Source organism: Trachemys scripta, chromosome 5, assembly GCF_013100865.1.
Source record: "Trachemys scripta elegans isolate TJP31775 chromosome 5, CAS_Tse_1.0, whole genome shotgun sequence".
NCBI classification, from domain to species: domain Eukaryota; kingdom Metazoa; phylum Chordata; order Testudines; family Emydidae; genus Trachemys; species Trachemys scripta.
Window position 1 is genome coordinate 122,364,236 of NC_048302.1, and position 12,846 is coordinate 122,377,081.

The window sequence follows — 12,846 nt, forward strand, 5'->3', positions numbered from 1 at the left end:
GATGAGCACTTTACAATCCTGAATGGATTTTATACTCAACACCCCTGTGAAATAGGGAAGCATTATCCCTATTTTAAAGGCAGGGTGCTCAGATAAAGGGTAGATAAAGTGACTTGTCCAATGTCATACAGGAAATTTGTGGCTGGACTAGGAACTGAACCCAGGTCTCCTGTGGCCAAGTCCAGTGCTGTATCCACTTAGCCATCCTTAAGATAATAATTATCACTTCCTGTGACCCACCTTAAGTGGAATCTGTTGAAACAAGCATCAGCTATGGAAGCCAAAGGGAGAATTTAGCCTTAGGTTTGCTCTTCTTATGTAGTCATATTTTTAAAATAAAAAACAAAACCCAAACCAAGATAAATGCCAAGGGCAAATGCCTAACACCCCCACCTCCTGTCATTCCTTCACGGTGCTGTTCTCTGTACCTTTTAACATCTTGACAGCTACAGTGATGGCCTTGTTTGGTTTGTCCTTATCGATCCCAATCGCTTCTGCCATCACCACTTGACCAAAACAACCTTCACCCAGAGGTTTCCCCAGAGTCAGGCTGAAGCGACAGACACAAACAAATGAATTAATGTGACCATGCTGACAAGTGGAATGAAGACAAAAGAACGACACGTATATTCAGCTTGTGGGTTTGACTGACCGAGATCTCGTTAATTCCCACTTGGGATCAGCAGGCAGTTCGAGCTCCGAGACATTCGCTAGCATTGGCCCATCGCTGGATGAGAGGCGGGTGATTCTGACCAGCGGGGTATTGGAATTCATGGAAGAGTTCGACTCCAATGACACCTGCTTGAATAGAGCAAATAAAATGTTATTGCCAACTGCCTCCGTGTCAGATACATGCAGAGGTGCTTGAAAAGGAGCCAGCCAAGAAAATCAGTTTGAACTAATCTTTGTTTATTGAAGACTTACAATAAATTGTAACCTGAAAATGAAAAAGATCAGTCCCATATTACGGGAGTGTATATATCTCGGCATGCAGAGCCAGCTCCTCTGCCAGTGTAAACCAGAGTGGCTTCATTGAAGCCACTACTCTATTGATTTACACCAGCTACATCAGTTGATACCAGTTAAAGTTCTGGCCCATACACATGGGGTGTGTGTGTGCGTCCGTGGAGTCAGTCCTGTGCAAGCCAATAGGTGGTTTACAGCCAGAGAGGCTGAATGAACAGGGTTTGCAGTCCTTTTTAATTCCTACATTTACTGTTCTGCAGTGCCCGTCACTGATGCATTACTGGATGGGATTTTTATTGTACAGAGTGCCATCATTGTCCCTTGCAGAAAGGCCCAATCCTGGACCCACAGACATCAGTGGAAGTTTTGCTAGCGACTTCAGTGGGAACAGGTCCAAGAATACACTTCTTCTCCCACTCCTCCTCTTCAGGCTGGCTAGGGGTGCAGGACGGTAGATTATTCTCTGGGAGGTCCATTTTCCCTGGGGTGTTGTGACTTGTGGCCACAGGGCTGGTTTAAGGGTCTGTTTTACTAGACCTAGGTAAGCACAGGTCTCTCTGGAATTGCTGGCCTCTGGCAAACAATTGTAATCTAAAAAGAGAATTAACTGCCACACGACATTTTCACTGAAAAATCTAAAGTAAATGAATAAGTGAAACAAACAGACACAGGGCCCGACCTTTATTCGGGCGAAGGCCCCGCTGACATTAATGGCATTTTTGCCTGAGTAAAAAAACACAGGGTCAGGTTCCGAACATAGAAAGGAAATGTAAAGGTAGGCTGGGGCTATAGGGGAGATAGGAATCTTGTATCTACTTTCTGTTACCTGTCTCTTGAGAGGAAATTTGGAGACTTTCTGTACAGTGGGGGTGTTCATGGCTTTTTTGCTGGGCATTTTCATCCTACAGATAATCACGACGACAACCACTAGGATGAAGAGAACGAAGCCAGTCCCATAGCTGAGGATGCCAGCATAAACTGAGCCAGAATCATCCACCTCCACTAGCTCTGTAGAGTAACAAGAGACAGAAGTGAGGAGCGAGGACAGGCGACGGCAGCCAACACATACACGTGCAGCGCGAGAAATTCAGGAAGGGTCTGAGCGAAAGCTCACTGTCACCAGTGGGAATCTTCCCATTGACTTCAGTGGGAGTTGGATCAGGCCTAGGTTGGACACATCTTTGTATATGTGTAACCCCGTTGGACTTGAGCCAGGAGCCCTCCCAAACCCAGAACTCCGAATGCCTACACTGGGTGTTTTGCTTTTGCAAACAATGCAGGATTGGGCCCTTCGTCTATTTCACTCATCAGTTTTGACCCCAATGCTGGCAACAGATGTGCCCTAGACAAGAGATTAACATGGCAACTCAAGCTAAGATCCCACCTGAATCACGCTGGTCTCCAAAGGATGGTGAGGTTAAAAACGTGATACTTGGGTGAGGATAAATGGGAAACTTGGCTTAATTATAATTCATAATGTAAATATTTTGTTTGGACAAGTAAAGGAAGGACAGATTATCCCAATTATTATAGCAAAAATCCCACCCCAGGATTCCAGAAGGTCAGAACTTCCAGTAGGCCCACTGTACAGTCATGAGCCCAATCATTTTGATGGCTATAACATAATTAGCACTATGCACTCAGAGCTCAATCCTGCAACTCCTACTCAAGCAAAACACAAATCAAGAATGATTCCCCACCTGCTCCATTCAGTCCAGGCACTTCTGAATTTACAAGGGGTCAAAGCAAAATCAACAACATACTAACAGAAAGAGGATGCCCAATGGTTCTTTAATCAGCAGTGGAACTCCTTATAGTGAAATCACTCTGTTTCCTTTCACACAGTCACTTCACTCTGGGCTAAATGCTGAGCTGGGTAAATTGGGTGCATGTGACTTGAAAGCGGCCATGAGCACAGTAGTGAAGAAAACTCATGGGGGAACTCTACTCCTTCATGGGCAAAGGGGATATGGAACCATTCAAGCTCCACCCCAAAGTCTAGTTATTTCAACGTGAGTCTTTCCACTAACTTTATTAGACTTTGGACTGTGTCTGTGAAGGAACATGGCAATGCGAAAAACGGAGGTTCCACTCAAACAGGGCAAGGCTTGTACATGCACGTGCAGCAGCAAGCTACATGTCTGTGAGCCAGCTAACCAAATGAGCAGAGAACCTTTGTGTAGAGCTCTGCTAACCCCCAGTGAAGTCAGAAGCAGTTGAGGGACCTCACAGGATCAGGGCCGGGAGTATGGATGCCATGAAATACTGTTGGGCTGGTTCTGCTTCGTTTGATCACAGCTCCGAAGTCTCTGATCAAGGCCTTTTCTCTCTTTGCTGAAAGTGGAAGGGTTACTGCAGACGGACTACAATCTGCATCACCCTAATGGTTGGTGCAGTCTGGACCCCCCATTCCAGTTTGCTATATCTGGAGCTTCCTTGCATCTGAGTTCACTATAAAAGTTCCACTTTAGCTGGGCTTTTTTTTTAAAAAAAAATATGTTCCGAGTTCATACATTTTAAAACCAATGCAACAATTTGATGATACGATCTAGACAGATTCTTATAATAATGTAAACCTCCGAACTTAAACCAACAGAAATGTTTTTTTAATCAAGGGGATGGCAGAAGCGGAAACAGAATCAGACACCAGCCATTTTAAAGAGAAGAACCGGCAGATTCCACTTGCCTCAAGGCCCGTCTTTGAGGAGACACTCTGACCCCTAACAAAGGCAATTAATAAGAAAAAAAAAATCACCAATTCCGTTAACGTCGGGGTTTAGAAATGCCAAAGTTTCTGGTTCAGAAAAATGCTCTGGGCACATCTGTTTGCAAGGGCTACCAACAGTGGTGGTGGTGGTAGGGAGGATCAAAATGTGTTTTATAACCAGGGAATTTGAGAGAATATAATTTATTTGCTGCCCATTCAATGGATTATTAAAAATGAGAATTACATAAAAAGAAAAGGCTGAATTTGGGTCTGCTTCTGCAATTGTTCTGGGGCAGAACCCCCATCAGCTTCAGGGGGAATGCTGCTTGAGTAAGGACTGCACCTTCCCCAAGCAAGTTCATGCATTTTAACACAAGGCCAGCTTTCAGGGTGTGGGACAGTGCAGTCTCTCTCTCTCTCTCATCAGCAGTGCAGATCTCTCTATTGCATGGTCTGAACTTGTCCTATGTCAAGGTCACTCTTGCACATGAAATGAGTACAAGATGCGGTCATCTCAGCCTCCATTTTCAGAGCCTCCACAGCTCCCATTGCCGTCAGTTGGTGCTCAGAGTATTAGTACCTCTGAAAATCAGCTCACCAGTGCCTGGGAGCCAGGACTCCTGGGTTCTGTACCTCCATCTCTACAAGTGACTCTTGCTGTAACCTTCCATTTATAGATGAGCAGGTTGAGAAATTATCTTAAAATGGGAATAATACTACCTGCCTAAACCAAAGGGATCTTGAGATGTTCAGATCATTATCATCTCTGAAGTGCTTTGTGAGCCTCAGATGACACATGAAGTATGTCAGTATTTAATATGCAACTGCAGTATGCATTAGAGATCTGCACAGCAAACTGAAGAGGAGAGTTCTTTCTGCAGAGAAGTCGACTAAAGATCAAAACTCACTGCTCCATGTCATGTAGAGTTTGCGGAAACTTGGCATTTCTAAATTAAACACTGAAGCATCACCAAGAGGAAAGAAAGGGGACAGCGCAGAAGGAAATACCTGGTAGAACCGTCAGCCAAGCAGAATGATGTGAAAACCCAATAGAATTCCCAGCGAGACAAGTATATTCCCCTGCATCCTCAAAAGTAACATTTCGCAAGTACAGTATTTCTAGCTCCTTATCCGTTGTGTTAACACCTGCCGTCTACAGGGGAAAAAAAATACACATATATAGAAAGAGGAAAAACAGAGGATAAGCCACATTCCCAGCAAGTTTGAGGACACCACATGGATTTACAGGCAAATTTCAAAAGCAGATGAAGATTTTTTTGTTTGTTTTCAGTGGCCCTGTCGTCCACATTTATTTATTCATTCCCGTTTGCAACCTGTAGTAAAAGCAAAAGGTTCCCTTCACCAGGCTCTTACTCTGTCCCACTAATGAAGCATGCAAGCAAAAGCATCAAAAGGAAAAATTGCTCCCACAATAGGACTGACTGTTGGTTAGCAGGGTGAGTGTGGGGGAAAAACAGAGCTTGTAAGAAAAAGAGAAAGACAGAAAGAAGAGCTGTAGAGAGGAAAGGGTAAAGTGCTGACCAGATAAATGGTGATTTAATACAGAAATATGTTCATCAGGAGAACATTATTTTTAATATCAATTTCAACACCAAAAGCGTATCTATTAATAATACAGCTCTTGATGCTATAATGTAATTCTGGATCATCATTAGATAGCGTCCTTTAGGGAACATTCCTACACTATCAAGGAGATAGACTGGCTGACTTGCCTCTCACTTTATAATTAGTTGAAAATTTTCAAGACATAGGCAAAATTCTTCTGGAGTGTAAACCAACAGAGTTAAACCAGAGACTGACTGGACTCGGCTATTCTCTATTTATGCGTTTGCCTGCATGATCTAATACCGATGTTAATTGTGAATAACTATTGGAAAGGAAAAAGTCTGTTTACTGACTATACTAATATGGGCAAAATCTTCAAGTGAATTTGATTTCTTAGAGCTTCGAGCATCAAAGATCATTAGCATGCAATCCTGTTATCGGCACTCAGCTGTTAGGAAGAGAAAGGAATATGAGCAGAAAAAGCTGATAGCAAAATTTGACAGTCATTTTATTGTGGGAATTTTTCCATTGCAATTGATGTAGAGGCATTTAATTCTTTCAAAATAATTAGCAAGGAAATAAGGTAAAGCCATTCAGCATCAGTTGACAGGGTTTAATACAAAATGAAGAGTCATTTTAATCACTAGCTTCTTAAAATGTTAAAGCTCATTCTTGCAGTTGCTAGGGCCTTGGGACAGAGTCTATAGTTTACCTGGTTTTGGTTTGCGAATGTGGAGCCAAAATGGTTTTTCGGCTATGCCTACGAAATTGTTGGCTCTACACAGATATTCTCCTTCATCTTGTTCTGTCACATTGAACAGATTTAGGTTAGCATCGGCTTCAGCGTTTTTACTGATCCAAGACTGCAGGAACAGACAGAAACCTGAACTTCAGTAAACCAAACAATACCTCCATCGAAGCTACGTTAGCTTAGGACTGATAGAGCATGACCGTTTTATACTTTAATTTCTGCTCACCGTACTCACGCGAGGAGAGCTACTGAAGACTTGAGTGAGCAAGGTGACCTGGATCTGGCCCACTAACAGTGCCCAAGTTCACTCCTCTCCTTTTACTGGTGCTTCTCCAATTAAAAGGCATATATAACCTCTCTTTTTAAAAGATAATTACCCTGTTCTGCATCTAACGGCAGCCAGAAAGCCAAAGATTCTATGGTTTCTTAATAACGCTGTAGACAGAAGCAGCAGGAAAACGGCTTACATGGAGATTTGTGTTTGCAACCCAATTCAGCAAATACTGTTTCAATTATCAGGATTCCAAAATAGAATTTGGAGACAAAATATAAGCAGTGGCAGTCTGAAGCCTACTGCTGACTTTGCCTTTCAGAAATTAGCTGTAACTTTTTCCACTGCACATAGGAGACTCTTCTTTACTAAATAAAGTGGTGCATATAAATCAGTCCAACTTCAGACCATTAAACAGGCTTTTATTTCTTGTCTTCCAAGCTGCTGCATGGCACATAAGTTTGTTTCTAAACAGTTGTTTTTCTTTTGTCTGAAACTGTGCAACCCTGTTGGATGGTCTCAAAACATGCCTGAAAGGCTAGAAAAATACTCCTTTCAATTCTGGGAGATAAAATGAAGCGATAGCGCTTTGTTATTCCCCTGCCTGGCCCAATCTACAGCCACAATGTTAGGGTGTGATTCTGCAGAACTGACTTGTGAAAAGGACTGCAGGATCAGCTCCATAATTAGGAACTTAAACTCATTCCAGATGAGCCTAGGGTTCAAATTCTGATGTGAACTTTACAGTTTCAGGCCCAATCTCACTGCTGATATTCACCCTTTGCAAAGTTTGTTTGAACCCATCTTTAAGTTGACTGGTGAGACAGTTTCCTTGCTGCTGCTTCATTATTTATAATTAAAGTCTCTGTGTATTGATAGAGAGGGTACAGTTTATCCTGGGCTAACACCATCCCTTGTTGGAGACTGGAATGAGGAGTTTTCAATCCCCCTGACTGGCACATGGATAACATTCCTCTGCGCATCCTGCGAATTCCTCCTGTGTTCTACAGAATTCTTTTTGTTCGCAGATTAGGCCCAGCTTTGTGGTAACTGATCCAGATCGCAGTTTGGTTTTGTCAAGCAATTTCAGAACGGATTAAAGTGTAGCATTAAATGTAATGATCAGGAGTCTGTGCTCCCCCAGATCCACATGCAGAGGGCAATCTTGACATGCAGCTCTTCCTTCCCTCCTGCATGAAAGGGGCCTCAGCTGCTTCCAATGTGCCATCCAACCCATATTCTGGACTCCGCAGAAGCCCCTCCGCTGGACTAGGGACTTGCCCGGGGTCAGGAGACTGGGCAGCCTCATGAAGCGCATCACGTCCCTCCAACCCTGTGGAGATTGCACTGGAGGGACTTATAGCCAGGAATCCCTTTTAAGGCAACCATGGTCACGGGAGATCTTGGTAGCATGACTCCAGCACAGCTGCACTGCTAGGGACTGAGATCGGAGCCACTGTCTCCTCCCACGGGGGCAGAACAAACCCTGCTCTATAATAATGTGGGGAAAGCGCCAAAGGGGAGGGGCAATTCAGCGCCAATAAACCATACAAAGGTGAGAATGACAAAACCAAACCAAGGCCCAGTATTTGAGCACAAGGATGCGTCCTGAAATGGAAACCCCCTGAGCCCCGATGCCATAAACCAGCGTTAACACACCTAGACGCAGTGACAATTAATCAGAAGTAGCAAGGATAAGTGTGCTGTTTCCATTCAAAAAAAATAAAATCAAACCTCTGTTTCCAAATGCTTGCCTACGCTCACACCTTTAGGAAGGTATAGCTCACACTGTCCAAAGAGGAGAAGGCATTTGGCAGTTCTAATAATCTAGCACCTCTGTCGCTCAGTGTTTAATTTTTAAACACTATTTACATGTATAATTCTTTGCCACAGTAGAGTAGGATCCTGGGTTTGTGACAATCTGCTGTTTGCACAACTTTGTGAACTTCCAGAGGTGGCAGCACTTTATTCTGTAAGGACCACACGGAACTATATTGAGTGGCATGTAACACAGCACTTGGTACTTTGCTGTGAAATCAATGGGAAATTAATATATGCACATTTTAAGCAAATCTTTATGCACAGCCAGAAAAACAAAAAGTTTTATCAACTTGTGGTTCCAAGTACGGAAGAACAGTCTCAAACCATTTCTTCCAGTGTGTTAGTTCAATCTGGGTAATGATTTCCAGGGTCTCTGGCTTCCATTATCATTTAACTGGCTGAGTTATAGTACGGTACATACAGTCTGACCCTTCTTTAACTTCACATGTAGGAAAAAAGTGTGCCTTGAAACTGACAATATGCTGGATCTACTATGTAAAAGGGACATCGTCGGGTTGACAATCAAAGGCCAAATTTCAGAGTAGCAGCCGTGTTAGTCTGTATCCGCAAAAAGAACAGGAGTACTTGTGGCACCTTAGAGACTAACAAATTTATTAGGCCAAATTGTGTTCTGAGATACAACTGCAAATCTGGAGTAACTCCATTGAGCTCTATGAATTTTAAATGGATTTACATCAGCATCTCAGTAAACTGCAAAGGGTTTTAAAAGTAGTACACTTTTCATAGTTTACACTGTTTTCTTTTTGCATTTGGTCAGTCCCGGAAAATGGACCAGTCAGTTTTAGTTTTGTTTGCTGTCGCTGGACCATATTCTCTCACAATACTGGAAGGCCCCATAAGCACATGCTCAAGTTCATTCCTATTCAGCAGAGCACCTAGCACATGCTTAGCTTTAGGCTACAATGGAACCTAAGTGCTTTGCCAACTAGGGATCCTTTCCTGAATCTGGGCTTGAATGAGGAGCAACTGCTTTAATGTCACTGGTCTGAGCATTGAGAAGAGAATCAGGCTCATGGTGACATCCTTGTTCTCAGGCACTAGCACCATGTTGTGTTATTTAGGGAGCAAACACTGGAACGTTTATGTGTTAAAAGTAGAGGTATGTGTGTACATGCACACATATGGAAATATGTTTTTTTCATCCACTTTAGGCCAAATTTCACCTGACAGCATCTCATTCATTACGACACAGTCCCCACAAGTGTCATGACTCTCACAACCATGTGCTGGCCCAGGGTATTTATCTAGGCTAGTTTACATAATCAGATAAGCTCTGACCCTTTCAGTTTGGGCTCAAACTGTGGCGTAGCTGTTTCAGGACACTTTCCTATCCCGCTTCCAGAAAAAAATAAGGGGGGGGGGGGGGGAAAAAATTTCTTTCTATAGAGTTTTAGTATTCCATTTTATGAATATCTAAATAAAGTTTACTGTCTCACCATGAATGAGAACACCTAATCTTTGGATTGAGCTCTCAACCTAAGCGCTGTATAGCTACAGGCAGAGATTTATTTATTTATTTATTTATTTTTGAGAAGAACAAGGGAAAGGAAAACCATCCCCTCTAATTTGTATCTTTCCTGGTTCTAAACATTTAGGGAAAACTTTTCAGATGCACTCAAGAAACTAAGCAGCCTAAGATCATGTTCACAAGTGACATAGGCGTTTCGGAGCGTAAGTCCCATTGAGTTTTAATGAAAGTTGGGTTTCTATCGGCCTACCCGTCACTTTTGAAAATGCTATCCTTAATGGCATTTATTTGTTCCCTCATCTATCCACTTGTGGGTGGTTTAACAAATTGTCAAATAATGATGTCACCTGCACAGTGCTGTGTTCACCCCAGTCCACAGCTCTGAGCTCTCTGTATGTCTCCTCTTCTCCACAGCACCAGCTATAAATTTCACCGATGACACAGTAGTTGGCAATCATTGCAACTCTGACTGTGATAGGGCAGATGACTGTACATGTCCTCTGACAGTCGGAGGCAATACTTAGCTGTAATTAATCTAACATGACACTAGATATCATTGTTGCCTCTCAATGAGGTACCAAAGCCTCATCTAGCTGCAAAAATATGATCCTAAAAAGGCAGAAAACGGAGTTTCTAACAGAGCAAGGCTTTGAACACAACTGCTTTTTACTTCTCTCTCTCTCTCTCTTTTTTTTTTTTTTTTGGAAATGCACAGATTTAATTAAAAGTGAAACTGTCAAGGTATAAATCATGGGCCAAACTTTGTTTTTTTGCACAGAGGTCACTGAAGACTGGATTTGGCATCATATTTTTAAACACAAAAGAAATATTCCTTATCTGTATTAGTAATACAGCAAACGAATAGAGCCTGAGCATAAAAACCATCTCATCTACTTCGCCCATTATGGGTGAAATCTTGTCCCCGCTGAAGTCAATGGCAAAATCCCCATTGACTTCAATGGAGTCAGAATCTTACTCTATGGATGTACATTTTCAGACGGCCTCCTTAATTTTATGCCTTCAAACTTTGAGAGTGGTTGTTTTGAACAGGCACCTCTATCCCTTGGCTAACTGAGGAGTCTGCACATTCACTGCTATGGAACACACCGCTCTGGATTCACACCAAGATCCATAACTTTCTGGCAATACTGCGTTAGCATTGGACACAGCAGGGATCCAGGAAGGTCACATTTCTGGGAATCCTTGTAATATCTAAGCAGTTCAGATGGCATCACTGAGATACTGAGACCACCACAGAAGGGGCGTTCGTCCTCCCTTGTATGCGAAAGCAAACGGTGTCTACCAACCTTTAGCACCGTGACATACGGCGTCCCGTTGGATCCATATTTACTGCCGTTGACTTCCACGTGTTTCAGCCACTGGATGTGAGGCTGGGCATCACTGTAGACCTTGCAGTGGAATTCGACGTCGCTCCCTACCACCACAGTCTGGTTGGCAGGCAGTCCTGCCTGGAGGATAGGCCGGTGGGGTGACCTTTCTGAAATGAAAAAGGGGAACCTGTTTTTAAACTTTCTCCCCACTGCCAATGTCTGCACAGGAGCTTGTACTAGGGCTCATGCAAGGCAGTGGATAAGCAAGAGCAAAGAACACAGCTCTTTGCTCTCCCACGGAAAGGGTACACCCGGGGAGCTGCAGCATAGGCTTCCCAGCCACTGCCCCAATCAACATGCCTCAGTCGTGAGCAGGAAGCATCACGTCCAGGATAGCACATTCACTCCTTGAACGCTTGCTGAGAATGAGGGCCAGCTGGGTTTGTGGTTCTGGACCTGCGTCATTCACTTCAGGGGACGGGGTATATGATTAATCCCCAAATCATCATTGCACATAAGCCATCAAGCAGCCTCTTGATGACGACTGCGTATCAGAAGTTAAGAGGAAGTAGGGAAATCTTACCTAATACATCTAGCTGGTAAGTGTGCCTAATGCTGCCGTATTTGTTCTCTACAACGCACGTGTAGTTCCCGCGGTCTGACGGAACCACACTCTCCATCACTAGGCTCCACTGTTGATGCCGTAACTAGAGGGAGGGAAAAAAAAAAACCCAGCCAACCATAAGGCATCACCAGCTAATATTTCGTTGGACCATTATAATCAATGAACAAATGGCAAAACACAATGGGCCTCATTCTTGTTTATTCCCAGGCCTCTTTCACCCCCCCTCTCCCAGTGTGATGGGGCCGCAGCATGTCTGTAAATATAAGTTCTGACCACTTTAAGGACAAGTTACGCTGCCTGCCTGGTGTAAAGTGGTCCTTATGTGAGAATCAAGCCCAGTGAATTAGCTGTACAGTGGGCTGTATAACAGGCTCTGATCCTACCTGGGGCTGTAGGTGCTCCCGTAATATAAATATTGGGCCGTAAGCCCATTGGGGCATGGACCATCTTTTTGTTCTATGTTTGTACAGCACCTAGCACTACGAGGGCCGGGTCTACAAATAGAGCTCATTGGTGTGAAGGTAAAACAAATAATTGCTAGCTGCACTTCTATGTTGTGCCTTTCATCAGAGGGCCTGAAAGTGCTTCAAAGACATTAAATAAGATAGCATCACATACTCCAGTAACTGAGGGCCAGAGAGGGTAAATGGACTCCATCAGCTTAAAGAACCACAACTTTGGGTTTTTTTGGCAAATCTTTAACCTACTTGTGTTACCAGTAACACCCACCCACCAATCAGCAAAACTGAAAGAGACCAGGGAGAAAAAAATTCTATATTTTACAGTTTGTTTATTCTGGGTATTAGGCAACACTTTATGTACAGTCAGCCTCACTATTTCCTGTTTCCCTTTCTCATTGGGCACGTCTTCCGTTGGGTAACAGGTGAGAGACAAGATTAAAAACCATAGGAAAACCATGAGTGTAAAGCACAAAACTGTCAGGGTGACCCTGGCTCGAGTGTAGTACATGAAACTCCATGTCCTTTTTTTTTTTTTAATTGATTGGATTTCAGACCAATGGTGTCCACTTTAAGTGACTTGGCCAAGGTCGCAGGGGCCATCAGAGTTGAAAATAAATGCTGGCATCCTTGCACAACTCACTAGACAACTCTCAGTTAGTTAAGTGAGATCACATCTGTGGGAAGCACTGAAAATTTTGAACTGATGTAGAAAGCAATTGTGAGCAGTCAAGACTCAAAGTGATTCATACACACACAAACGTGCTCAGTATGCATAATCCCCGTGAGCAGAGTCAGTCAACCTTCCCAAGCCTCTGGACATTAATTAGAAGCCATCTGCCCCCAAACAGCTGTCAACAG

General features: G+C 43.4%; 1 protein-coding gene across 2 annotated transcripts in view; it reads right to left on the reverse strand.

The window, feature by feature from the left end:
• FGFR3 (fibroblast growth factor receptor 3) overlaps positions 1 to 12,846 on the reverse strand; it is a gene marked incomplete in the record, with an annotated part of 76,650 nt that overhangs the window by 11,422 nt on the left and 52,382 nt on the right. The window contains 6 exon segments of one of the 2 annotated variants that reach the window (XM_034772655.1): positions 429 to 550; positions 653 to 801; positions 1,793 to 1,974; positions 4,682 to 4,826; positions 10,879 to 11,069; positions 11,486 to 11,609. In XM_034772655.1, the coding sequence (XP_034628546.1) occupies positions 429 to 550; positions 653 to 801; positions 1,793 to 1,974; positions 4,682 to 4,826; positions 10,879 to 11,069; positions 11,486 to 11,609 (913 nt within the window). 2 annotated transcript variants of the gene reach the window in all.